General features: G+C 53.2%; 1 protein-coding gene across 1 annotated transcript; it reads left to right on the forward strand.

Annotated features, from left to right (window-relative positions):
- The first annotated feature begins 2,089 nt into the window (after positions 1-2,089).
- TMEM200B (transmembrane protein 200B) lies at positions 2,090-19,351 on the forward strand. The gene is made up of 3 exons (XM_067530783.1): positions 2,090-2,315; positions 2,634-2,772; positions 17,489-19,351. The coding sequence occupies exon 3, from the start codon at positions 17,512-17,514 to the stop codon at positions 18,871-18,873; it is 1,362 nt and encodes a 453-aa protein (XP_067386884.1). The 5' UTR covers positions 2,090-2,315; positions 2,634-2,772; positions 17,489-17,511; the 3' UTR covers positions 18,874-19,351.
- The last annotated feature ends 2,350 nt before the right edge of the window (positions 19,352-21,701 follow it).

Below are 21,701 nucleotides of genomic sequence, written 5' to 3' on the forward strand. Positions count from 1 at the left end.
AACGTAAGTCAGTGGCGAATCAAGCCCTCTGTCTTCCAAAGCAGATCTGCCGTTACCTAGGGCACCAAATCCTGCAGCCCTGACTTCATCAAACCTGCCATTTGCATGCATGAGGACTGTGGGATTTGATCTGATGGGCCCTAAATCGAGTGGGGGAATGGCAAGATCCAGCAGTGTTTTAATTAAAGGGCTGATGAACAGGTTTTTGCCTGTTAACAGGTCAACAGGAATTTGGCTGTTGAAACTGATGGACATGGCTCATTCCTGCCTTTGTGCAGGCTGATATGAATGTGATGTGCTGTTTGGTACAGTAACACTTCAGCTGGAACAAGGATGAGCAAACTGGCCCTTTGTTTCAAACATCGCAATGGCCCCATTGCAATTCGGATGCGAGGGAAGTTGGTTGATGAAAGGGGAATGCTCTGTGTGTGTGTGTGTGTGTGTGTGTGTGTGTGTGTGTGTGTGTGTGTGTGTGTGTGTGTGTGTGTGTGTGTGTGTGTGTGTGTGTGTGTGTGTGTGTACACACACACACTTATATACTTTTGTTAATTTTAGGTCCACTCTTCCTGTATATCTTGCTTTTAGGTCATCAAAAATGGAGGAAAAATAGATATGCAGCATATTTGCAACTGTTTTTAAATATCTTTATCTTTACCATGGACCTGCCTTGAGAACTTAATTTAAACCTCCCCTCTAGGGCCCCTGTCAGGTATTTCAGTCCCAAAAAATGACAATGTATTTAGTGCATTGGGCTTTCATGATGAATGATAAATTCACAGAGAAGTTACATTTGGGAGGCAGCCGGCGAAGAGAGTCCATAATGAAATAGCAAGTCTGTCTGTGCACCACTGCCCTCTGCTGGGAAAAATAAGAACTGTTCAACAGTGTGTCTTTGGCCCTGTATTGCTGGCAGCTGTGGGAGACTTCCTTAGCTTCTGCAGTAAAAGAGTGTTCTTTCCAATCAGGAGGCTCTAGCCCTATAGGCCTCCTCTCATGTTAGTATCTCTGTCTCCTCTAATATTTATAGATCTGTCCTCACACCATCCCTGGGAGGAGGAATTATTATTGCCATTTTACAGTCAGTGAGATTAAATGATGTGCCCAGGGTCATAGAGAGAGTCTGTAGGAGAGCTGGAAACTGGAGTCACATCTCCCAAATCCCTATCCAGTGCCTTAACCACAAGACTTCTATCCTTCCTCTGTTGACTCCTGCCATCCTCACAAAGTTCCCAGTGACCACAGTTTGTTATCATCCAGTCAAACGGGCCTGAAATTCCACAGCACACTCAAAAAAAGAAGTCAATATACAGCAAAGCAATTGCTACTTTGTCATTAATGGACTTTGGGTTGAAATTCAGGATCACTCATCAAAATCCCATAGAACAAGTTAAGGAAGCCGCTGTTCCCAGCTGTGTTCCTCTCTCCCCTTCCTAGAATGCTGCAGTCCATGGGCAAGAGTGCTCACAGAAACTATTGCAGCCTCTTCCCAGCTGGCAGGAAGCCAAAGCACTTTTTCTTTTATCCCCCTTTGATTTACCTTAAACTTGTTAGAAGCCGAGGGAGGAATGTCTTCTCCTCTGCCTTTCCCATCTACCTCTCTCTATTTTTAAAACTGTTCCCACACTGATTTTTAACACCATAAAAAAAAAACCCTCCCTCCTGTGCTCAGAGTCATTCCCCAACCAAGTTTCATCCAACAAGGCCTATCGCCCCCCTCCTCACAAAGCCCTCTGCGGGGAAATCCGAAGTGCGTGCAAGGAACATTTTGCAAAGCAGCTGAGGGCTGGGGTGTCTTTTTAATGTCGAGTTCTGTCACTTTTCTTTGCGGTGCAGATGTGGCCATTTTTTTTAAACGGGGGGAGCGGGGGGCCGGGAAACCCGAAGAAATCTCCAAAACGCAGCCGGGCCGCAAGGGGAGGATGGAGAGAAATCTGAAACCCGAAAGGGGGGAAAGCCAGCGAGAGAGGGAGCGTGTGTGCGCCCGCGGGAAGAGCTGCAGAAAAGGAGGAGGAGGAGGTGCGGGGGGAGCCAGGGTTTAAAAGGAGGGCAGCGGAGGTTGAAGGGGAGGAGAGCCTGGGACGGCGAGCGGGGGGAGGGATGCGCCGGGCGGGGAGGATGGAGCCGTGCGCCCTGGCTCGGATCTAAGCCCGGGGCCCCCCCCCCCCCGCAGCCGCTGCCCGTGCGCTGCGCTCTGCTCCGCCCGGAGGCGCCTGGAGGGGGGGGCCCAGCATGGCAGCTCGGCCCCGGGCGCCGGCGGCTGGGCCAGAGGCGAGCCAGGCACCCGCCCGCAGCGGGGCAGCGCCGCAGACGCAGGGGTAACTGGCGGGAGGGGGGTCGGGGCGGCCGGGCTGCGGCGTGGAGAGGTCGGGGCCGGGCGGGGGGGGCCCTGGCGCAGCCGCGCGCCCCGTGGGTAGCGCTGGGGAGGGGGCGAGGGACCCCCCCCCCCCCGCCTGGAGAGCTGGGGCGCGCTCCTCTGCCCCCCGCCGCCGCCGGAGCATCCCTGGCCCCGAGCGCCCGGGGCACCCGCCGCCTCCGCCTCGGCGCTTTGCGGCGCGCGGAAACTTCTGCGGGAGCCCGGCCCGCTGCCCGGGCTGCCTCGTGCGGTGACGGGCTGGTCCTTGTCCCCTCCCCAGGCTCCCCCCCGCCGGCCCGGGAAGCTGCACGTCTCCGCTCCGCTCCAGTCAGCCGCCGAGGAGGGAGAAGCCGGGCTGTGGCCGCGGTTAGCCCGGGCAGCGCCGGCCCGACGTGACGGGGATGGCCGCAGGGCAGCGGGTAGGTGACTCCGGGCGGCGCACGCCGGGGTGGTCCTTGGACGCGTGGGCGGGGAGCGGGGTGCAAGTCCCGCCTCAGACCGCGCTTCCCCCTGGGGGAGACGGGCAGCCGCCTGCCCCCCGCACAGCCGGGCCAGACTGCCCTGGCTGGGCAGTGCCATTCCCCGAGTGTGTGGGGGTGAGTGCGGCGGGGACAAGCCTCTCGCTCTCTCTCTGAGCGAGCCAGGCACAGGCAGCGCTGGGAGGAGACTTCGCTGGGCTCCCCCAGGCTGAACCCCGGGGTGTTTCCGTGCAGGCTGGTCCTGGAGGCAGAGGGAGGGAGGGAGGATGGAGGGAGGCTGACACAGGCCCTGGCTGGGAGGCAGTTGGAGATTTGGAATCAGAGAATTGCTGTAGAAAGGGACACACACACACACACACACACACAGACACAGACAGACAGACACACACACAGACACACAGACAGACAGACAGACACACACACACACACACCCCTTTGCACAGAAACTGCAGGATCCACTTTCACCTCACCCACCTTTGTGGGAAGGGTTTCAGGAAGGGCGGGAGAAGGACTCGGGCTGCTGAGGCTAAAATCCAAAGCTCTCACGAGCTGGCTGCAAGGCGGGTTAGACTCGTGTTCATCAATGTGGATCATCTGAGGAGGTGTGTGACAGGGCTGGTGGGAACCAAGGGGATGTGCTGAGGTGAGACGCCACCACCAAAACTCCCTTGGCCGGGGCCTGTCCCCAAATTCTTTATCTCAGGTTGTGACAACCCCCCCCCCTCAAAAAAGTGATGTGATGATGCCCCCACCCCATACCATGCCACCCTTACTTCTGCGCTGCTGCTGGGGGTGGTAATACCTTCAGAGCACCCGGCCAGCAGCCGCTGCTCTCCGGCCACCCAGCTCTGAAGGGCTCTGGCTGTCAGCCGTACACGGGACTGACTGTCTCAGTCCTGGCATGCGCCGGGGCTGACAGCTCGTGACCCCCCCCCCACCCCCCATAATAAGCTCGTCCCCCCATTTGAGAGGAATGATGGAACTGCCAATGGAGGGGACTTTGCAGGGACAGTCACCACAGGGGAGCTGGGGTAAGACACAGTAAAGGAGCAAGGGGTGCTAAGGCGGGTTTCAAGATGCTATTGAGTAATTCCAGCCTGGCTTCTAAATCCTCTTTGGCCTTGCCTGCACTAGAGAGTGTTTTGGTAAAACTCCCTGGTGTAGAAATGGCCTGTGTGTGTGTGTGTGTGTGTGTGTGTGTGTGTGTGTGTGTGTGTGTGTGTGTGTGTGTGTGTGTGTGTGTGTGTGTGTGTGTGTGTGTGTGTGTGTGTGTGTGTGTGTGTGTGTGTGTGTGTGTGTCTACGGGAACAGGATAGAGAAATCCACAACCCCACAGAACAGCTTTTACCTTCCTCTCCTCTATTGCTGGAGTTTTCAAAGGTGTCTAGGGGAGTTATGCACAAAAGTCAATGACAGCCGAGCACTAAGCCAACTCCTTGAAAATCGTTGCCCATGTGTTTTTTCTGTCACTTCTTTTTGCTGGATCACCTGCTAAATGTGTTCTCATGTATGTCCCTCATTCTGCAACTTGGAGGCCTCTGTGCAGCTTCGGTCCTCTTCAGTTAAGGGAAGGAGCTGAGATAGGAAATCACATTTTAAGTTCAGCGTAAATATACATTCTCGTGAATTAGAAATTAGTCATTGTTTGCATCTTGTTTATTAAAAAGTTGAGCAATGCCCTCCTTCGAGAATCCACTCAGAGACGTGTAACATTAGCCCATGTTTCTATTTCCTTGTTGCACAATGGACCAAAGTAGAGGACAACTAGATGAGAATCCCTTTCTGAGAAGCCTGTAATGAGTTAAGTGGGTTGACCTGCTTGTGGCAGATTGTAGTTCAGTTCCCAGCCATGGTGATTAGTTTAATTAGTAGAGCAAATCTGAGTAAAGCAGGCTCTGTAATTAGCAATAGGCTGGATGTTTCTGCACATCTCCTCTGTGTTAGGGGTAGTAAGGAATAGACCCTTTTAGTATATGAAAGGAAAACCCCAAAGAAACCAGGGTGAATTTCCTGCTGGGAACAATCCAGGAAGGCTAGATCACTGCTTTTCAGACTGTGGACCTCTCTTGGAGTAGAGCTTTACCTCTATCAGAACCCAGGCTCCCCTCCACTGCATGTCTTGTCCCCTGCTCTGATCTTCCTGGTTCTGGCCTACCTGTCACTGCTTGCTCCAGTTCATCTGTTCCCTTCATCCTGGCTGATGATGAGCACCCATGAAAATCATGTCACGAGTGACTTGTGCCTGGTCCCAGAATGAATCGGTGACAGAACTGGGGGAAACAGAACCCAGGAGTCCTGATTTCCCTGTCCCCTGCTCTATCCACCAGACCACGCTCCCTCCCTAAACCAACCCACAGCAGACTGTGTTCTCCTCTAGGCTGCTGGCCCTGCCGTTACTTTTACAGTGCAGGGATGAACCTGGTAACTCCTGTGCAGCTGGCTCTGGTTTGGGTCATGCAACCTAAAAATACAGCCAAATAAAATAAAATAGCCCCGTCGGTTGTCAGCCCATCATCTGGGCAGAACAGGCGACTGCTCGGGTCAGCAAAATGTCCAGAGACTGTTTAGCGGCTGCGGGTTGGACGGAGCTGATGTGTCCAGGAGTCTAGGGTAACTTCAGCGCAGAGTCCTACACTGCGGTGCATGAACAGTGCTGTGATATTTTAGATGCCGAGCTCTGATTCTTTGAGCTGCAAGCCTTGTTCACAATCCATCGCCTTAGGGGGGATTATTTTGCGTTTACAGTTCCCACGCCCCGGCTTTTCCTGCTTGGGATGTACTGGGGTCCCAGCTGCTGAAAGGACCCAAGAGGAGAAGAAAACAGGGGTGCTCAGGACATGCTGGCAGACAGCTGCGGCAGTCACCACCTTTCTGGCTGCCGGACCCTCGGGGAGGTTGCCTGCCTGCTCTGCCATCGGAGAGGCACCTTGTCAGTCCCTGATGGAGAACGTAGGTGGATTTTTAAGGCCCTATTTCAAGAGGATGGCATCGGGTCCTCCACACCCTGCTCCCACTGGTGTTGAGAGCACTCAGCACCACACCGGATCAGTCCCAGAAACAGGCCCATTTAGGACAGATCTACCGATCTGGGCACCAGACTCCCAACCTCTTGCAGCGTGTTGGATGCACATGGGCCCTTTAGGCATTGAATGCCTCTGTGCAAAGAGCTGCTAGCACTTGGGCTTTTCAAAATCGGTTTCCTAGTGAAGTTCCTTCCCGCGTCATCCTGCAGGAAGACGGCCAGTGCTGCTATTCTGCTGCTGCTTGGAGTTTCCCCAGCCTGCCGTGGGGGTTAACCCTCTTCCTAGCTCCCTTATGGGGAGTTGGGTGGCATCAGTCCTGACTGCCAGGGATCTGTTGAGCTCTCTGCCAGCTTTAAGCTTGGCAGATACCCAGAGGAAAGCAGAGCCCCATGATTAGGCCAGGGGACTGGGCACTGGGACCCCTTTGTCCTATTCCCAGCTCTCTGTGACTCAGTTTACCGATCTATCAAATGGGGATAATGCTTTTCTATCTCCCAGGCTCCGGAGGTTAACAAGTTAATGTTTGCACTTGTAAAGCCCCTTCCATCTTTGCGTGAGAAGTGCTGTAGGAAATCAAATGAACTGTGATTCATTAATAAGGGGTCCCCAATTAATTTGGAGGCTCACATGAATTTCATCGCAAGGTGACACTGCCTCAGGGTGTGCTGATGGCATGTGGAGCTGCAAATACCCCAGCTGCTGTGACACGCAGATTTTATCGCCAGGGAGCCAGCCAAGGACGTGGCAGCCCTGGGGATAATGTGCGGTGAGCAATGAAACAGGCGTGGGTTTTGTTTCTGTGGAGAAAAACCCATAAAGACCCTGGTCCTTATTTGTCACTTTGCCCATTTTATTTCTCTCTTGACTTGGCAACTGAAATTTTTATCCACTTGAAGACATTGAAGGGGGCTAATAATGATGAGAAGGGGCAGGGCAGTAGCCGAGGGAAGGGTGCAAAAGCCAAGGGGGCAGAGTCATAATTCAGGGCATGGAGGCATCATTGAGATCCATAGGGTGAAAATGAGCAAAGGACAATCTAGATTGAATGTGAGCTGATCAGTGAGCTCCGTCCATCTGCAGGAGACTCTGCCCCATCGCATGAGTCACGTAAGGCTGGAGTAGACAAAGCTCTGGAAAACACAGACAGTAGGGCGCAATCCAGCACGTGCTGTGGGGGTTCTCGTCTGTTTCTAGCGTCTCTGCTGGAAGACTCGGAAGAGATGAGTGGACAAGCAAGCATGGAGGGCCAGATCCTGCGGACTGGTAACCCTTACTCATGGGAGCAGGGAGTAGTGGGGCTACTCAGGGGGCAAAGAGCAAGCCTGAAATCACTAAGCTGACGTACCACAGCAGGTTGCCCTGTGTCTCTCGGCAGCACGGCTTGCCGTTCAGACCCTCCTCCTAGGGGGCCCTTTCTGAGCTCGCTGGAGGTTGGGGGCTAAAGCAGGGAGGTGAGGCGTGGAGCGGGGCTGAGGGATAAGGAGATGTTGTTAAGGAGCGTAGGGCCCAAGGGAGGGGACAAACTATGGAACTAGGTGGGTGTTCTTCATTCCAACCATCTCCCTGCTGTGTTGGGAACTGAACATGGCAGCGCTGGGCTAGTGCTGGGGAGCCAGGGCCAGGGTTGTGGTGTCCCTCGCTTCCGAATTTAATTGCCTGCTTCCCCCCGTTCTGCACCTCGACGCTTCCTCTGGCGTTTGTGTCACTTTCCTTCTCTCTGTCCCGCCAGCTCTCGGGGCCCCAAATAAAAGCCCACGCCGCCCTCGCTGGGGTCACATTTGGGGCCTCGGTTGCTCCAGCCACGTCAGATTTCATCAGATTCTGGTTTCTTCGTTTCCCCTGGTGGCTCCCAAGACGGGCTCCATCCCCTCACCGACTCGCCGCGGTTCATAACGATGCCTGCCCCAGCTCCTCGCCTGGGCATTGCAGTGCAATGGAAGCCTCTGCTACTTGCCCTTGGCTCTGAATCTAGCACCATGAGATGTGGCTGGGGGACTCGAATGTGCCTCTAAGATGGGGGCAGGAAAGCCCCCACTTCCCTTCCAGCTGCCACTGCCCTCACAGTTGACTCTCCAGCTAGGGTGCCATCCAGATAGTCCCCTCTGTGATGATGTGCCTAGCCAGGCCTAGCTTCCCAGAGTCCCCAAATGATGCTTAAGGCTGAGACTGGACCTGCTGCCGCCCAGTTGCTGTTGGGGATTTTCCATTTGTAGCCCCGTGGGGGCCCTTTGCCCACCTCCTAAGCAGCCAGAACCGCTGCACCCCTTGCCCTGGCAGCAGGCTCTGGGTGCTACCCAGCTGCTGGCCCATTCTCAAAGGCATTTCAGTGAGTGAGCCCAGCGGCCGCATCAAGACTGTATCTGTCCCGAGGGGGCCATGGCAGGACCATGGCAGCTTCTCTGCGCTTGCAGAATGAGAACTGTTTCCCAGCGCATGGCAGAGTGGGGCTGAAATGATGATCCGGTGATCCACAGAAGAGGGGAAGCCTCCTCACGCGCTGCACCCTGCCAATGCGTACTCGGGTCCCATCTGACCTGACCACCTGGCAGGGCAAGGCGGGGCCTCCGGCTTCTCTGCTGAGGCTGCTAATTCCTGCCAGCTTTGGTGAGGTTCTTGTGGTGTGAATGACGGTGCATTGGGAACTGACCTGAGCCCCTCCGACTCATTTCACACCAGCTGCCGCCCAGCCATGGGGAGCTACCTGCTCTTGGTGGCTACTGACCCGGGACGGACCCAATCCCATCACAGCAACCACAGCTGAATGGGCTGTGGAGGTGGATCTCAGCTCCCAGACGTGGTCCCTTCGAGCCAGGGTTGTGGTGTGTTGGCGTTGGACGTTGTGGCTGAACTCTGCCGTTGCCCCTGCTGTGGTTGACCTGGGAGGAACGGGGCAGCCTTCAACCTCCCAGGGTTCTGAGCCCAACAATTTAAATATTAAAGGGCAGAATGACCCGGTGATCAAAGCAGAGCTGAGGATGGAGGGAGGGGGCTTTCCAGACAGAAGCTTCAGCAGCGTTGCTCTCGTGCGTGGCAGAGGGATCCATGAGCGTCTCCTCTTTGCCCCTTGGGTGTGGGTGGCGCTGGAAGGTTACATTGAAATGGAGTTATTTTTAACCATCATGTCTTGGTGCAGACTGTAATTATGATTCCCTGTCTCCTTCCGTGGTGGGAGGTGACTCTGGGGATCATTGTTCCAGCGTGAGCAGCACTGCCTGTCCTCCTCCCGGCAGTCGTGAGCCGGCATGCGCTGGTGTCTTGGCCGGATGGGGGCTGGGGATTGTGTGGGTGCGAGGGCAGTCTGAACTCTGGAGTTTTTCCTCCCTGGCGTAGCTGGTTGGGACTATCACGGGCTCCTCTCCCAGATGCGTTGGCTGGGGTAGTTCAGTTCTTGCTCCCACGATGCCACCTGGGGGCCCCATCCACCTCCATTGACTTTGATGGGGCTCAGATTGTACCAAAGCTGCGGCACATTCTCCCTCTGCTTGTCTTGGTAGGACAAGGGTTTAGTTGTGCTCTGGACTCTGTAGTGCAGATGCTGTCCCGCCTGCCCAGTTAATCAGGTTAGAAGGGAGCCATCTGTAACAGGCCAATTCTCTTGACTCACGTGCCTCTAAAAAGGGACATTGCATTCGTTCCAGCCAAAGGGGATGATGATTGTAGGGTTTTGTTAACTCAATGCTCAGTGCTCACGCGGCACTTTGCAACTGCAGGGCACTTCCCAGCCTGCGTGGGGTGCCAGGGCAATGGCCCCTCTTTTTGTGGAGCACAAGCAATGTTAGGTGACGTGCCCAAAACCACAGACTAGGCCAGTGTCAGAGCTGGGAATGGAACTCTGCTGTTCTCGGGTCTCTGTGCTAACGAGGCCTGACTGATACGGCGTGAGAGAAGTGAAACAGAACCAGAATAGTGGCAAACCACTTTGCTGAACACTGGCTGCAAGTCTGACCCATGCGATAGCACAGCTGAGTGGCAAAGCGAGACTTAAACAGCCATTTCTAGAGATGAGCGTCTGAGCTCCGCCATGCGGCTAGCTCAGCATGAGAGATCGAGAGAAGTATCTTTCTTCTTCTTACTCCTTCAGATCCAGTCTCCTCTTCTCTTCTCCCTCCCCTCCAAACCTCGAGTAGTTTGTTCTCCTGTTCCCTCAGCCTGACAGAGCAATTTAAAACACACCCATCTTTTGGCACGTACAAGTTTGTGCCTGCAATACTTCAATCCCAAATGTTCAAAAACCACGCGCTGGCTCCCCCCACCCCACCCATGCAAGTTTGTAAACTAATAATAAATGTGGGGTGCTTTTTATTTGCCATGTGGGTTTTTTGAGTCTTTAGGGTGCACACAGGCCACTTTCTCCACCATCACGAGGGCTAGAAATGTGCTATTTATTTTTTTCAATGGAAACAGAGATGCTCGGTGCAATCAGTTCTGTCCAGGGGCTGTGGCTTTAAGCAAAACATCAAATCTCATGAGAGCTGGCAATGCTGAGAACCCAAGCAGCATGTGGGCCTGGGCTTGCGATGCCGGGAATATGTGAGAATGTGGCAATTGGCTTGTTAGGAAGTGGTCACCAGGGTGGTGATGGGCTGTGTGTTCAGAAAGAGTGTGAGAATGTGGTAGCCAAAGGGCCCCTAGGTTGGTCCCACTCCACATAGGGCATCAGCACTGGGAATTTCTTTCTCCACTCCTCAAGGAAGGCAGAGGTCCAGACATCCTGTCCTGTAGCATTCTCTGCAGATACCACCATTCCTTGGGCCTCTCTCGCTGTCCAGGGGCTAGCAACTGTTTTGCTTGCAGTACATTAAGGAGCGGCTCTAGCAGGTCCCGTTGGAAAGCACATCTCATAGGGGAGCTGCTCTGACCCGAGTGGATTTGCTGTAGGGGCAGCCAAGAGGCTCATTGGGGGCAGCACGTTGGTCCAGGAATAGTGACGGTCTGGTACAGGAACAGAGTATCCCAGCTGTGCTCCAGGGCATAGGCATGGGAGAAAGCTACATGCTGTGGAAACACCTCCTACAGATGGCCAGTGATGTTCTTCCAATGTTCTAACAGGGGTTTCCTCAGAAAACTCCCTTCCGCAGCATGTGACAGTTCCTGTGTTTCAGGAGTGTATGAGAAAGTGGGGATTCCACTTAAATGCATTCTGGCAGCAATTCACCCCAGGAGAGAGGCAGCTGCACAGAGCAAACGAGCTTGCCTGTGTGTGGCAGTTTGCTGGAAACGTAACAGACCCTGTTCTTGAAAAACCAGCTGCGTGTGTGGACGGCATAACCCAGTGCTGTGTCTGTGTTATCTGGACAGAGGGGAAGGCTTTGAAGTTGAGGCCGTGAGACTATATCTTGCCCTAGGAAACTTTTGATTCATATCTGCTTGTTTGGTGCAATCCCTTCCCTTATTGGAGGCAGTTTTATGAGCCCCAGGGACCAGCCGTGCCTGGCAGGAAGACAGGAGCACAGAGGGGATGAACTGCATTGAAAGGAAGGACGTCACCCCAGCCCTTGCTTCTGTCTGGAATTTTAACCAGAGCCTCCTCCAGCACAGCAGCAAGCCCAGTCAGAGGATCTGGCACAACCATTCTCCTGACTGCGCCTTCAGCAGTGCAGGAAAACCAGAGTTGCCTTTCCCACACGTGAGGGGGGAGGATTCCCCAGGTCCTTGGTCAGGTTGCTCACCCAAAGGTGTCGCGTTTGGAGCAGGGGATGGGGAGTTGCATTAAATGCTGCTTGCAGGATGGAGGCTCATCCCAGGGGAGAAAGAAGTCCTACGATAATACCCAACTCTTTTCACTAGTGGATCTCAAAGCACCTTACAAAGGAGGTCAGCCTTATTATCCCCATTTTATAGCCAGGGAAACTAAGGCAGAGAGTGGGGAAGTGACTTGCCCCAGGTCTCCCAGCAGGCCAGTGGCAGAACCAGGAATAGAACCCAGGTCTCCCAACTCCTGGTTCCATGCGCTAGCCACTAGCCAACACTGCCTCCTTCTTCTTGTGGCTCTGCTTCTCGTGGGTCATGCACAGGAGTGGGATTCCAGGGAGCTGGGCTCCTTTCCCAGCTCTGCTGCTGACTGACTGGGAGGCCTTGGACAAGTCTGTTTCCCCATCTGTAAAACGTGGCTCACCAGACCATCCTGGCTCACAAGGTGAGAGCTCATTGGCTGGAAGGTGCTATGGAAGTGTCTAAGAGCAGCGTATCCTGCCAGCATGCTGGGCTCACTTCACACCACCGCGCAGACCGAAGGGATGCTACCAGAGCTAGTGTGCCTTTGATGAGAGCTTTGCAAACCCAGGCGTGTGGTGCTGACTCTATGGAGAGCCCAATGCCCACAGTCACATCCGGGGGTGCTGGGAGGTGAATAGTTCAATGGATCTGCAGAGTAGCTTTTCCCAACGCCCATGTGCTTCATGCCCAAGGTGGCTTTCACCAAGTCCTCCAAGGTTTATTTTAAGATTTTAGGCCAGTATGGTATGGTGGGAGGGGCAAGAGGGATTGGGGGAGCCGTCAACATGTCTAAGTGATGGGGGATTAGGGAAATATTTCTCATTTTTAATGAATGGTTTATTGTAGGGATTGGAAGCTAACTTCTAAACTCCCAGTCTAGGAGCTGAGCTGCCATCTCGCTCTATAATGCTAATGACATTGACATCTGTATAGCTTATTTCATCCGACGGGACCCCAACCCTTCACAAACTGCAAACTGAAATGCAGCCACCTCTGGGGTGGAGGGCAGCAGCCAGTAAACTGCACAGCAAACTGCACATTAGGAGGGGTGGGGTGTTTTTTGTCAGTGACACTAGGGACTGCCCCTCTTTCACAGGGAGTGCTGGGGGGGCCACATTGTCCACATGGAACCAAGCGGGCTTCACTCTCTCTTTACATTTAGTGAGGATTTGTGCTCCTGCTAAAATAGTGAATTAATCAATTAACGCGAGTGACAGTGTCTGGGGGTTTTAGAATGTGATGGCAACGTTGGATTTTTTTAAAAAAGAAGCTTATGTAACCCTTGGGGATTCTATTAATAAAACTAATGGTTCTGAACCCTGGGAACCGCTGTCTCTAGCGAGGAGTATTAAATGCTCCAACTTCTCAAAACACGCAGCTTTGTGTTGGTGCCTTCTAGGCTCAGGGGAGGGCATTCGGGGCGGGCGCTGTGGGTGATAGACAGCAGATGGAGGAAAGTCACCTGAAGAAATTTTTAGGGGAGGGTGGCAGGTTCTCTGCTTGTCTATTGAAAGGCCACATGCCCCGATCACTGTCAGGACAACCAGCCCTTTGGGTGGGGCAGTGGATAAAATGATGGAGGCTGTTGCAGGAGATCAAGCATCCTGGGCAGTGTCCCTTTAAAAACCACACGCTCTTCTCATTGGCTCGCCTCCCTCACCAGGTAGAGCTTTGGATCTGGTCTGCCCAGAGCGCTCCATCGCAGAGCCCACCTCCCTGGTTGGCTGCCTCGTTGGAAGGCTGAGTGGGGAAGCCACAGACTGAGCAGGTCATGGAGAGTGAGCGCCCCCCTTGCCCGGACAGCCAGCCCTCCCTGCTCGGAGTCGTGTGGCAGGGAAGGAAGCGCGTACGGCTCGTGTGGTCCTGGTCTGTAGGTGACCAGAGGCCTGCTGGCTGCTTTCGCCAGCGCTGACCTCCAGTTCGTCATGCGGAAGGCCACTAGCTCCTTTGCCTTTTCACAATTAGCTGCTGTCCCCGTCCAGTCTGGGACGTGGCCATTAAAACGTGCTGCAGAAGAGACACATGGGCCTGATCCAAAGCCAGTGAAAAGCCTCCCGTTGACTTCAGCGGGCTTTGAATCAGCTCTTGCCTGAGGAAACCAAAGGGTAAGTAGCAGATCATGGCCCAGAGGAGTAGAGAGCACATCAGCAGAGCCGGACACGCCAAACCACAGGGTATCGTCTTGCACAGTTGTTCTCTTTATTGTGAGTTGGCACTTTTGACACAGGTCATTTCCAGTAATGAAGGCTGGGAATCACAGCCAGTCTGTGTGGGGGACAGGTAAACTGAAGTCTAGGACTGAAGGATAACCCGTGGAATGAGGGTCAGTTGGGTGTGATGCTCGTTAGTCCCTGAGCAATTATAGACAGTTGCCTCGGAAAGCAGCTGGCTCGCTTTGCTTAGCTCTGCAGGGGGACATAAGGGGCTTAGGGGAAGCTAAATGAGATAGGAAGGGAATTAAGTTTAAAGAGACACTGTCGTGGCTGGCAGCCAAAAATAGGACCTGCCCATTGTGTGTTTTAATGGTAAGTCTGTGTGTGAAATTTACAAGAATTCTCTTCCCTGCAACCTGCAGGGAATGGATAGCTTTCCGGGGAGTGGTTTCCATTTGACCCGACAGCAGCCAAAGTTTGTTGCGGCATCAAAAGGGGCTTTACAAAACCCATGGCGTTTGGAGAGTTGTTTTTTAAACATCGAAGTTGTCAGCAGGACATTTAAAGTTTTAATGCAACTTTTTAAAGGTAGGTCAAATCGAAGATCGTAATTACGGTTAGTGGCTCTCCATAGAGGGCTGGGGCAAAACAATATAAATAACGGCACGCCGAGGAGAAGCAAAAATCATCTGTGGAAGTCCTAGGGAAGATTTAAAATGACTGGTCGCTTCACTTGGTAGTAGACAGTCTTAAGGGAGAAAATCTCGCTCGTTTTGTGGATGACTCCATCCCTTGAGGTGACTGTTAAGGCAACGTTTATAATGCCTTTCCCCATGTGATGAAGGCTTTAGCAGATTTAAAATCTCACTCGTCAGTAGGCTGTGGGTTTTGTTGTGTTTTTTTTCCCTTTAAATCTCCCTCATTCAAATTGTCACAGCTTGACAGTCCTGTACCAGGAACACACTGTTATCATGAAGCTCATATATTTAATTCCTTCCCTCTGATACTAATAACGCCTTAAGATGATTAAAACGGGAAGAACTTTAGCATCTAATTTGCTTTCCATTGGTTATGCTGCTGGCTGGCTTTTCTCTCAAGTTAGGTAGTGAAATTGGGCTGACCGCTTTCCTTCCATCTTTCTTTTCTTGTGTGTGTGGTTTGGTTTTTTGTTTTTTTTTGGTAGTTTCTAATCAGTTTGACTTCCTGGCTGTGTGCGTGAATCACAATGCGGTTGCGCCTGGGTTTCCAACTCTGCGAGCTGGGCCACGCTATATTGACAGTTGTGATTGAGAGCCACACTCGCTTTAACCCGTTACACAATTCAAACGGGGGCCATGCTGCAGGTTTTCTGCCTCACCCTCCTAGCACATCCACCTCGACATGCTGCAGGCTTGTTTCAGTGCATTGTGGGAGAATCTGGGCAGCTCTCCAGTCCTCCAGTTGGTAGGGGCTAGAGTGCCCGGAAGTCATGCACACAGAGCAGTACTAGCAGCATGTGGGGCGATGTGCTCCGGGATGGGCAAGGAGAAAGGAAGACTGCCCAGCAGGCACTCTTAGGGGGTCCTGTCCTTGCCACAGCCTACATTCCAGCCCCATTACAGGAAAACAGCTACATGCCAGCCTAGTCCTCTGCCTGGGGCAAGATGCGACTAGCTGCCAAGTTCTAACCATGTGGTGTGTGGACCCCAACTTACGTAGAGCCAACCAATGTTGGCAGCTGGTAAGCTGTAATGTGGATGCAGAGTTATTTTTAAACCCGATTTCTATCTACAACATGGGGAGGGGGGAATATTCTCTGCACGTTTGATTTGAAACCCCCCTTTTTTTTTTTTTGCAAAATCGGATCATCCGTGGCTCGGTCGGCGCCTGTTTGCTAACACAGCAGCATGCTGTAATGACATCCTGACTAGCCAAGATAAAGAGCTGACTGGGGGGTAATCAACTAGTTTAATCAGCTCTAGAACTGACCTAGAAAACAGGCTCTGCTGCTTCCTATTTAACAGACTTGCTGAGTAATGTGTGCACGGGAATATACCTCAGTGGTAGAAAAGACGCAGTCAGATGTGGCTAATGGATATGTTCCTGACAAGTGCAGCCAGCGCATGTCTTTGCTTTCCACTGAGGGAATGTTGCTCTGGAAGGGTATTTTCTAGCACATGTGGTGCCTTTGGGCATATTGGCAGCTGCCTCCTTGGCTCCCTATTGCACATCTCTATAGAAATATATTGTCTGTATGTTAGTTCATTTTCTTACTTTCTCAGGAGCGTAGCGGATGAATGTTATGCTTCATGTGCAAGTGAACGCAGGTTCAAATCCTGCCTGCTTCAGAAGAGGTGACGATTCTCTCCTAGGTCAGACTAGATCTAATAGTCCCTCCTGGCGTTAAAGTCTATGACTCTTACATTATTTCGGTTCTCCTGACAATGACTCTGTCATAAGAAAAAAGCTTTTTCTCTCACCCACTGCTGGGGTCTGTGAAGCCCTCACATGGAGTTAATGGCAAGGGTAGTTTTAAGTGTGGCCAGAAGCCAGACCCCTGGCTCTGTACTGATGTGTTCCATGTGCATCTTTCAAGATACGGCAGTTCAGTTTGACAAAGTTCTTGCTGTCAGCCCTGTGAGACTGCGGGCGGAAAATGAGCTGGCTTCTGCCCTGCTTCCAGCATCTGCACGAGAGCTGCCGGCTGAGTCTGGAATGGAAAGTCTTTACCATTAATGACGGTTGCTCACAGCTTGGGGATCAGACACTCGGCTCAGCAGCAGTCACTAATAATAATGATAATGCTGAATGCTGATCATTTAAAACAAAACAAAAACTTGTTTTGACTAGGAAGCTGCGCAGATTGGAGAATAAATGTGCAGCTCCCAAGATCCTTTATGGATTTGTTTTGTCGGGATTTTGTTTTAATGGAGATATTTTTCCTGCTGCCAGAAGAATGGTTCTGTTGCTGCGGCCTGGGGCTGGGAGTTGGGAGATCTATATTTTGTTGCACATGGACTTGCTGTGTGGCTTTAGATGTGTCACATCCCGGCGCTGTGCCTCAGTTTCCCCAGCTGTAAAATGGGGTGGGATAACAAGACCTACCGCCCAGAGATGTTGTGAGGCTAAACTAATATGTGTAAGGTCCTTTGATTCTCTTAGCTAGAAAGTGCCATAGAAATGGAAAGTACAGGGTGAAAGCCTGAGTCCTTACTCACCATGACTTCAGTGTGAATGTTGTCGGAGCAAGGGTTGTTAAAAGACGTCAGTATTTGTCGTGTTATTAATTGGGCCAACAAATCGCCCATGTGCCCCTGCTGCCTTGCCATGTCCAGCGAGCCATTGGCACCTGCACAGATCGGCACGCATGCACGCGATCTCCCTTTTGTTTGCAGACCTCTTCGGGGCAGCGACCATTCTTTTCTTCTGTGTTTGTACAGCACCTAGCGCAATGGGCCTGGCCAATGACTGGGGTGCCTAGGCAGCTGCAGGATGTGCAATCAATCGTACTAATTCCTCAGGCAGACTTGCATTGCTTTGTGTGGGCATGGGTTAGGCGCTCGTGGTTGAAAGACACCTTCCTCCCTCCAGCTGTTTGGCTGTTGTCTAGCTTCCGAGTGGGATGGTGAGAAATGCCACTCAGAGGATGTAAGCAGGAGGCAGAGAGGGGAACGAGAAGGCCTGTTGCATGAGCCGCCATTTCCCAGCTCCTCGGTGGTAAGCCCATCCCCTCCACTGCCTGCTAGTGATGCCCTCTGTTCATCTCTTTTCTCCCCCACTCTGTAGAAAGAGCTGCCGAGGAGGACGCCATGACGGCTGGGGGCACCGAAGCCAGCAGAGCCATGAGGAACCAGGACCCTCTGGAGAAGAAGCCGCCGGGACCTGCCCCTCCTTCGCGGAGGCACAGACGCAGGCTGAGGCGCAAGCTGCCGCCTGAGGTGGCCGTGAAGGGGCAGCTCCGGATGCGCTCACCATCGGGGGCCTTTGTGATGGTGGGCGTCTCCGTCGTCTTGGTCGGCATGACGATTGCTGTTGTGGGCTACTGGCCTCACTGGGGCCCGCATGCAGCTGGGCCTGGGGCAGGGCCAGGTAACTCCAGCAGCACGGGGGACCTCAAGAAGGAAGTGAAGGTCGTTCCCCCCGCCCGCTACCTCCCTCACAGCGAGAAGCTGAAGCTGATTGGCCCCGTCATCATGGGCATCGGTCTCTTCATTTTCATCTGCGCCAACACCATGCTGTACGAGAACAGGGACAAGGAGACCCGCTTGCTGATGCAGAAAGGCCTCTGCTCCATGCCACTGGGCCTCCCCCAGGTCTTGAGCCAGGAGGACCAGTACTGCCAGAGGAGGACTAGCTTGCCTCTCCTCAAGACCAACGCCGAGTGCGTTGAAGGCTGTTATGAGGTGGATCTCTCCTCCAGTGGGTTCCAATCCCGTTCCAGTCCCGGGAACAAATGGGCCGACTGCTACGGGCCCAACAGGCTCCAGACGACGGCCCAGCTGCTCCATCACAAGGGGGTTTCCCCTTCCATCTCTCTCCTCAGTGTCCGCTCAGACTCTGGAAACTCCATGGAGGGGAACTTCAATTTGTCTTTCACCCATGGGACTGAGTCAATAATTCCCTCAGCCGTCAACGCCCTGTCACTTCCTGTCATCAAGGTGAACAACTGCCTCGTCAAGAAGCCAGCCGCATCTCGGGGGGCAGGTGATGACGGGGAGAGCAGCCTTGCCGAGGCACCAGATGAGGCTCTGCGGCTCTCCTGGACTCTCCCACCCAGGGGCAACAGCATCTCCCGTAGAGGAGATGACCTCCAGGCTGGCCATGTCGTTATTAACATAGGCAGCGGGCTTCCGCCCGTCACCGCAGTCGAGACATTTCTGAACCAAGAAGACACCGAGGAAGAGTTTGGCTCAGACATGCAGCTCCACAACCCGGGTCACTCCAAGTCGCTGGACCTTGGCAGGCCGGGGGTGCTGCTGGTGGCGCCCAGCAAAGACCAGAAGAACAGGAGCTGGCCTAGACTTGACCACATCAGCCTCGTAAGCTATGCCAAACTGGAAAGCACGGGCGAGTCCTCTGACCGGCTGTTGGAGCAGACTGACGAGCAGGGCAGGGACGAGCCCGCCCTGAGCACCCAGGAGGCAGGACCAGAGTTGGGTTCAAGTGTCTGACTTGGCAGGGGATGGGCGACACCTCCCGTCTTTTCATTGCTCACTTGGGGGACTGTTGGGTGTGTCCTTCTGTAAAGCAGCCTTTACGATGATGGCTGGGAGGTCAGTGGTGACCGAGCCCCAGGACAGGCCTGCAGCTCCTTAGAGGAGACACCTAGAGGGATTTTCCTAGCAGGGGCATGTAAGGCCGAAGTATCGATCGAGTTCTCAGTGGCTGGCCTCGGCCTTGCCTTACGCCCCCCTCTCCCTGAGCTACGTGGGGAATTCTTGCTTACAAACTGAAGACCAGTGCCCCCAGAAAGGGGAGGTGGGATGGGGTTCCCCGCCGCGAAGCTGCAGGTCCCCCTTTTCTCATCGTTCTGCGGAAGGGCTGCGGCAGCGGATGGGCGAGGGGCAATTCACTGGCCAACAGCACGTTGAGGCTAACAGGGTTATTAAATGTTATCTCACCACCACCCAGGTGCTGAGTCAATCATTTTGCCTGCAGAGTGTTTTGGGATCTGTCTTTGCAAAGATTGTCAGCTGTCTTCCACGCGTGCCTCCTCCAGGAAGTCCCCTTTGCCATTGGCGGAGCAGCCAGGAGCCTGCTGGTCGTCAGTGGAAGGGGCTTTGGAAGGATCTCGTGTGCGTCTGTTTGGTTTCGTTGAGCAGGGCACCCGGCTGAACATGAAGAAGCAACAGGAGCATTTCGCTGTGTCTAGATGGGACTCCGCCGAGTGAGGTCGTGTCCACACTGCAAGCGGGGGGGGGTGATTGCGGCTCAGATGGGCACACCTACCCTAGCTTAAATCTAGCTAACCTGCCTAAAAGAGCAGTAAAGATGCAGCAGCACCGAACCCAGCACGGGCTAGGAACATGAGTAGTACCCGGGGTTCTAGGCAGCTTTTATGCCGCCCGCACTGCTGTGTCTTCGCTGCTATTTTAGCCACGCTAGCTAGATTAAAGTTAGTGCAGGTATGCCTCTCCGTTAAAGATGTATATTTTCACTGCAATCATCCCTCCCATTGCTATGTAGCTAGATACTTAATGGAGTGGCACTCACTTACACCAGCTCTGAATTTGGCCCTAGAGCCGTGTGAAAAGGTGCGGGGGGGGGGGGGGGGGGGGGGGGGAAGGAAGGAAGGGGAGCAAGTGGATTTTTTTCCTGGGGAAATTTTCACCATTGAATTTTGATCAATTCCCATCCCCTTGCCTGAAAGGTCAACTTTTGTCTCAGATGTTGGTAGGAGTGTGTCGTTTCGCCTGTGTCCTCTGCAAAGCTGCTCTTGTGAGAGGGTGGCGGGAGCAGTGTTGGTGCATTTTCACAAAAATACGACCCGACACTTTGCATTTGGCTCAAAATCAGGGGGAGGGAGGTGTAAATGTTTTCCATGCGCTTATGAAAATTTTGCACAGCCCTGGCATGCAGCTTCTCACTGCAGATATAAGCCCCTGTGCATCAGGTTGATTTGTAACTACAGGTAACATGGTACGTGGGTCTGATCCTTAGTTTGGTTGATCAGTTTGTGCAAAATCAAGACTGAACGTTTTGCAAACTCCAAACCCAGCTTCCTCTTCCCCTGGCACAGATCAGGACAGGATCCAGTGTGTTGGAGGAGCCTTCTCCAGCCTTGTGGATAAACAGGTATGGACAGTCTAGGCACACACCTAATCCTGCATTAGTGCTGTTTGGACGACTAGGTAGAAATTAAAGGCTCAAGGCTTGTTTCTGTTGTAGACACGCACAGGCAGGCGTGCAGCCCCTGCAGCTGTGCTAGCTCTCCTGACTTCAGTGAGAGCTCTGGGTAGATCTACCCGCATTAGGGTTATATGCAGCTGCCCCTCGCTGTGGTAGCTGCTAGTGCTTAACACTGGTAGTAATAACAAAGTCCCTAGTGGACTTCCGGGAGTCTCTGGCCGTTTGGGAGTTATTTTTTGCTTGGGTTACATCCTTTCAGGTAGGTAGGTAGGTAGGTATTTATTGATGGGGTGGAGCATTTGAGTACATGTGGAGGGATGGGAGGGGTATCGGTGTTGGGATTCCTATGGTGGAAAGTCGTTTTCAAAGAGGAAGGTTTTTGAGCGTTTTGGATGGACGCTGGATTTGCCTGCTCTCCTCTGGAAGTTTGCTATGTAGCTGGACTCCCTCGACTGAGGCTATGCGCCAGCGGGATCACAGCAGAAGGACGTGCTTCCTATGGGCTGCCCCCCATGTGCGGAGCACAACTCCTTCTCTGTGCAAAGCACCGCTCTGGAGTGCAGCTTGCACCCTGCTGAGGAGTGAGGTGCACGCTCCCCCCCCCGACACATGCACACACACGTGGCGGCACAATAATAATCACTCTGGTGCTTTGGCCAATTAAAATAATCACCCCCACAACCTCCTTTCCCATCTGGGGGAGTGCAGGGCTGGTAGAGACAAACCTCATCTCACTGTACCTGTGTGACTCATGCTGGCATATGACATGGTTATTGAATAAGCTCTTCATTGCAGAACTTGGTAACTTACCAGCCCAGGTATAAATGCATTGATGTTACTCTCCTGTCTATACAACTTCCATTATCGGTCTTCCTTCCATGCTGCTCTGCCCTCCTGGTCTCTCCCACTCTGTCTGACATCCTTGCTGTATAGCTCAACGCCTTGCTCCCGATGAAAGCGATAGCTGGCGTGAGAAACGTTCATGGAAATTCCCCTTAAGAAAACAAAAGCCATTAGCTCACTCTGCAAAATGTGGGTTTCAGTCACCCTAAAGATGGGGAGAGTTCAGCTGCAGGGTTCTGATAGGGCCGTCTGTGAAATTTGGATCTGGGTTTGGATTTCTAATGCCTGTGAAGTTTGGGGGGGGGCA

The sequence above is a fragment of the Emydura macquarii genome, unplaced genomic scaffold (assembly GCF_026122565.2).
Source record: "Emydura macquarii macquarii isolate MOO-44397 ecotype Brisbane River unplaced genomic scaffold, CSIRO-AGI_Emac_v2 contig_3113, whole genome shotgun sequence".
Classification (NCBI taxonomy): domain Eukaryota; kingdom Metazoa; phylum Chordata; order Testudines; family Chelidae; genus Emydura; species Emydura macquarii.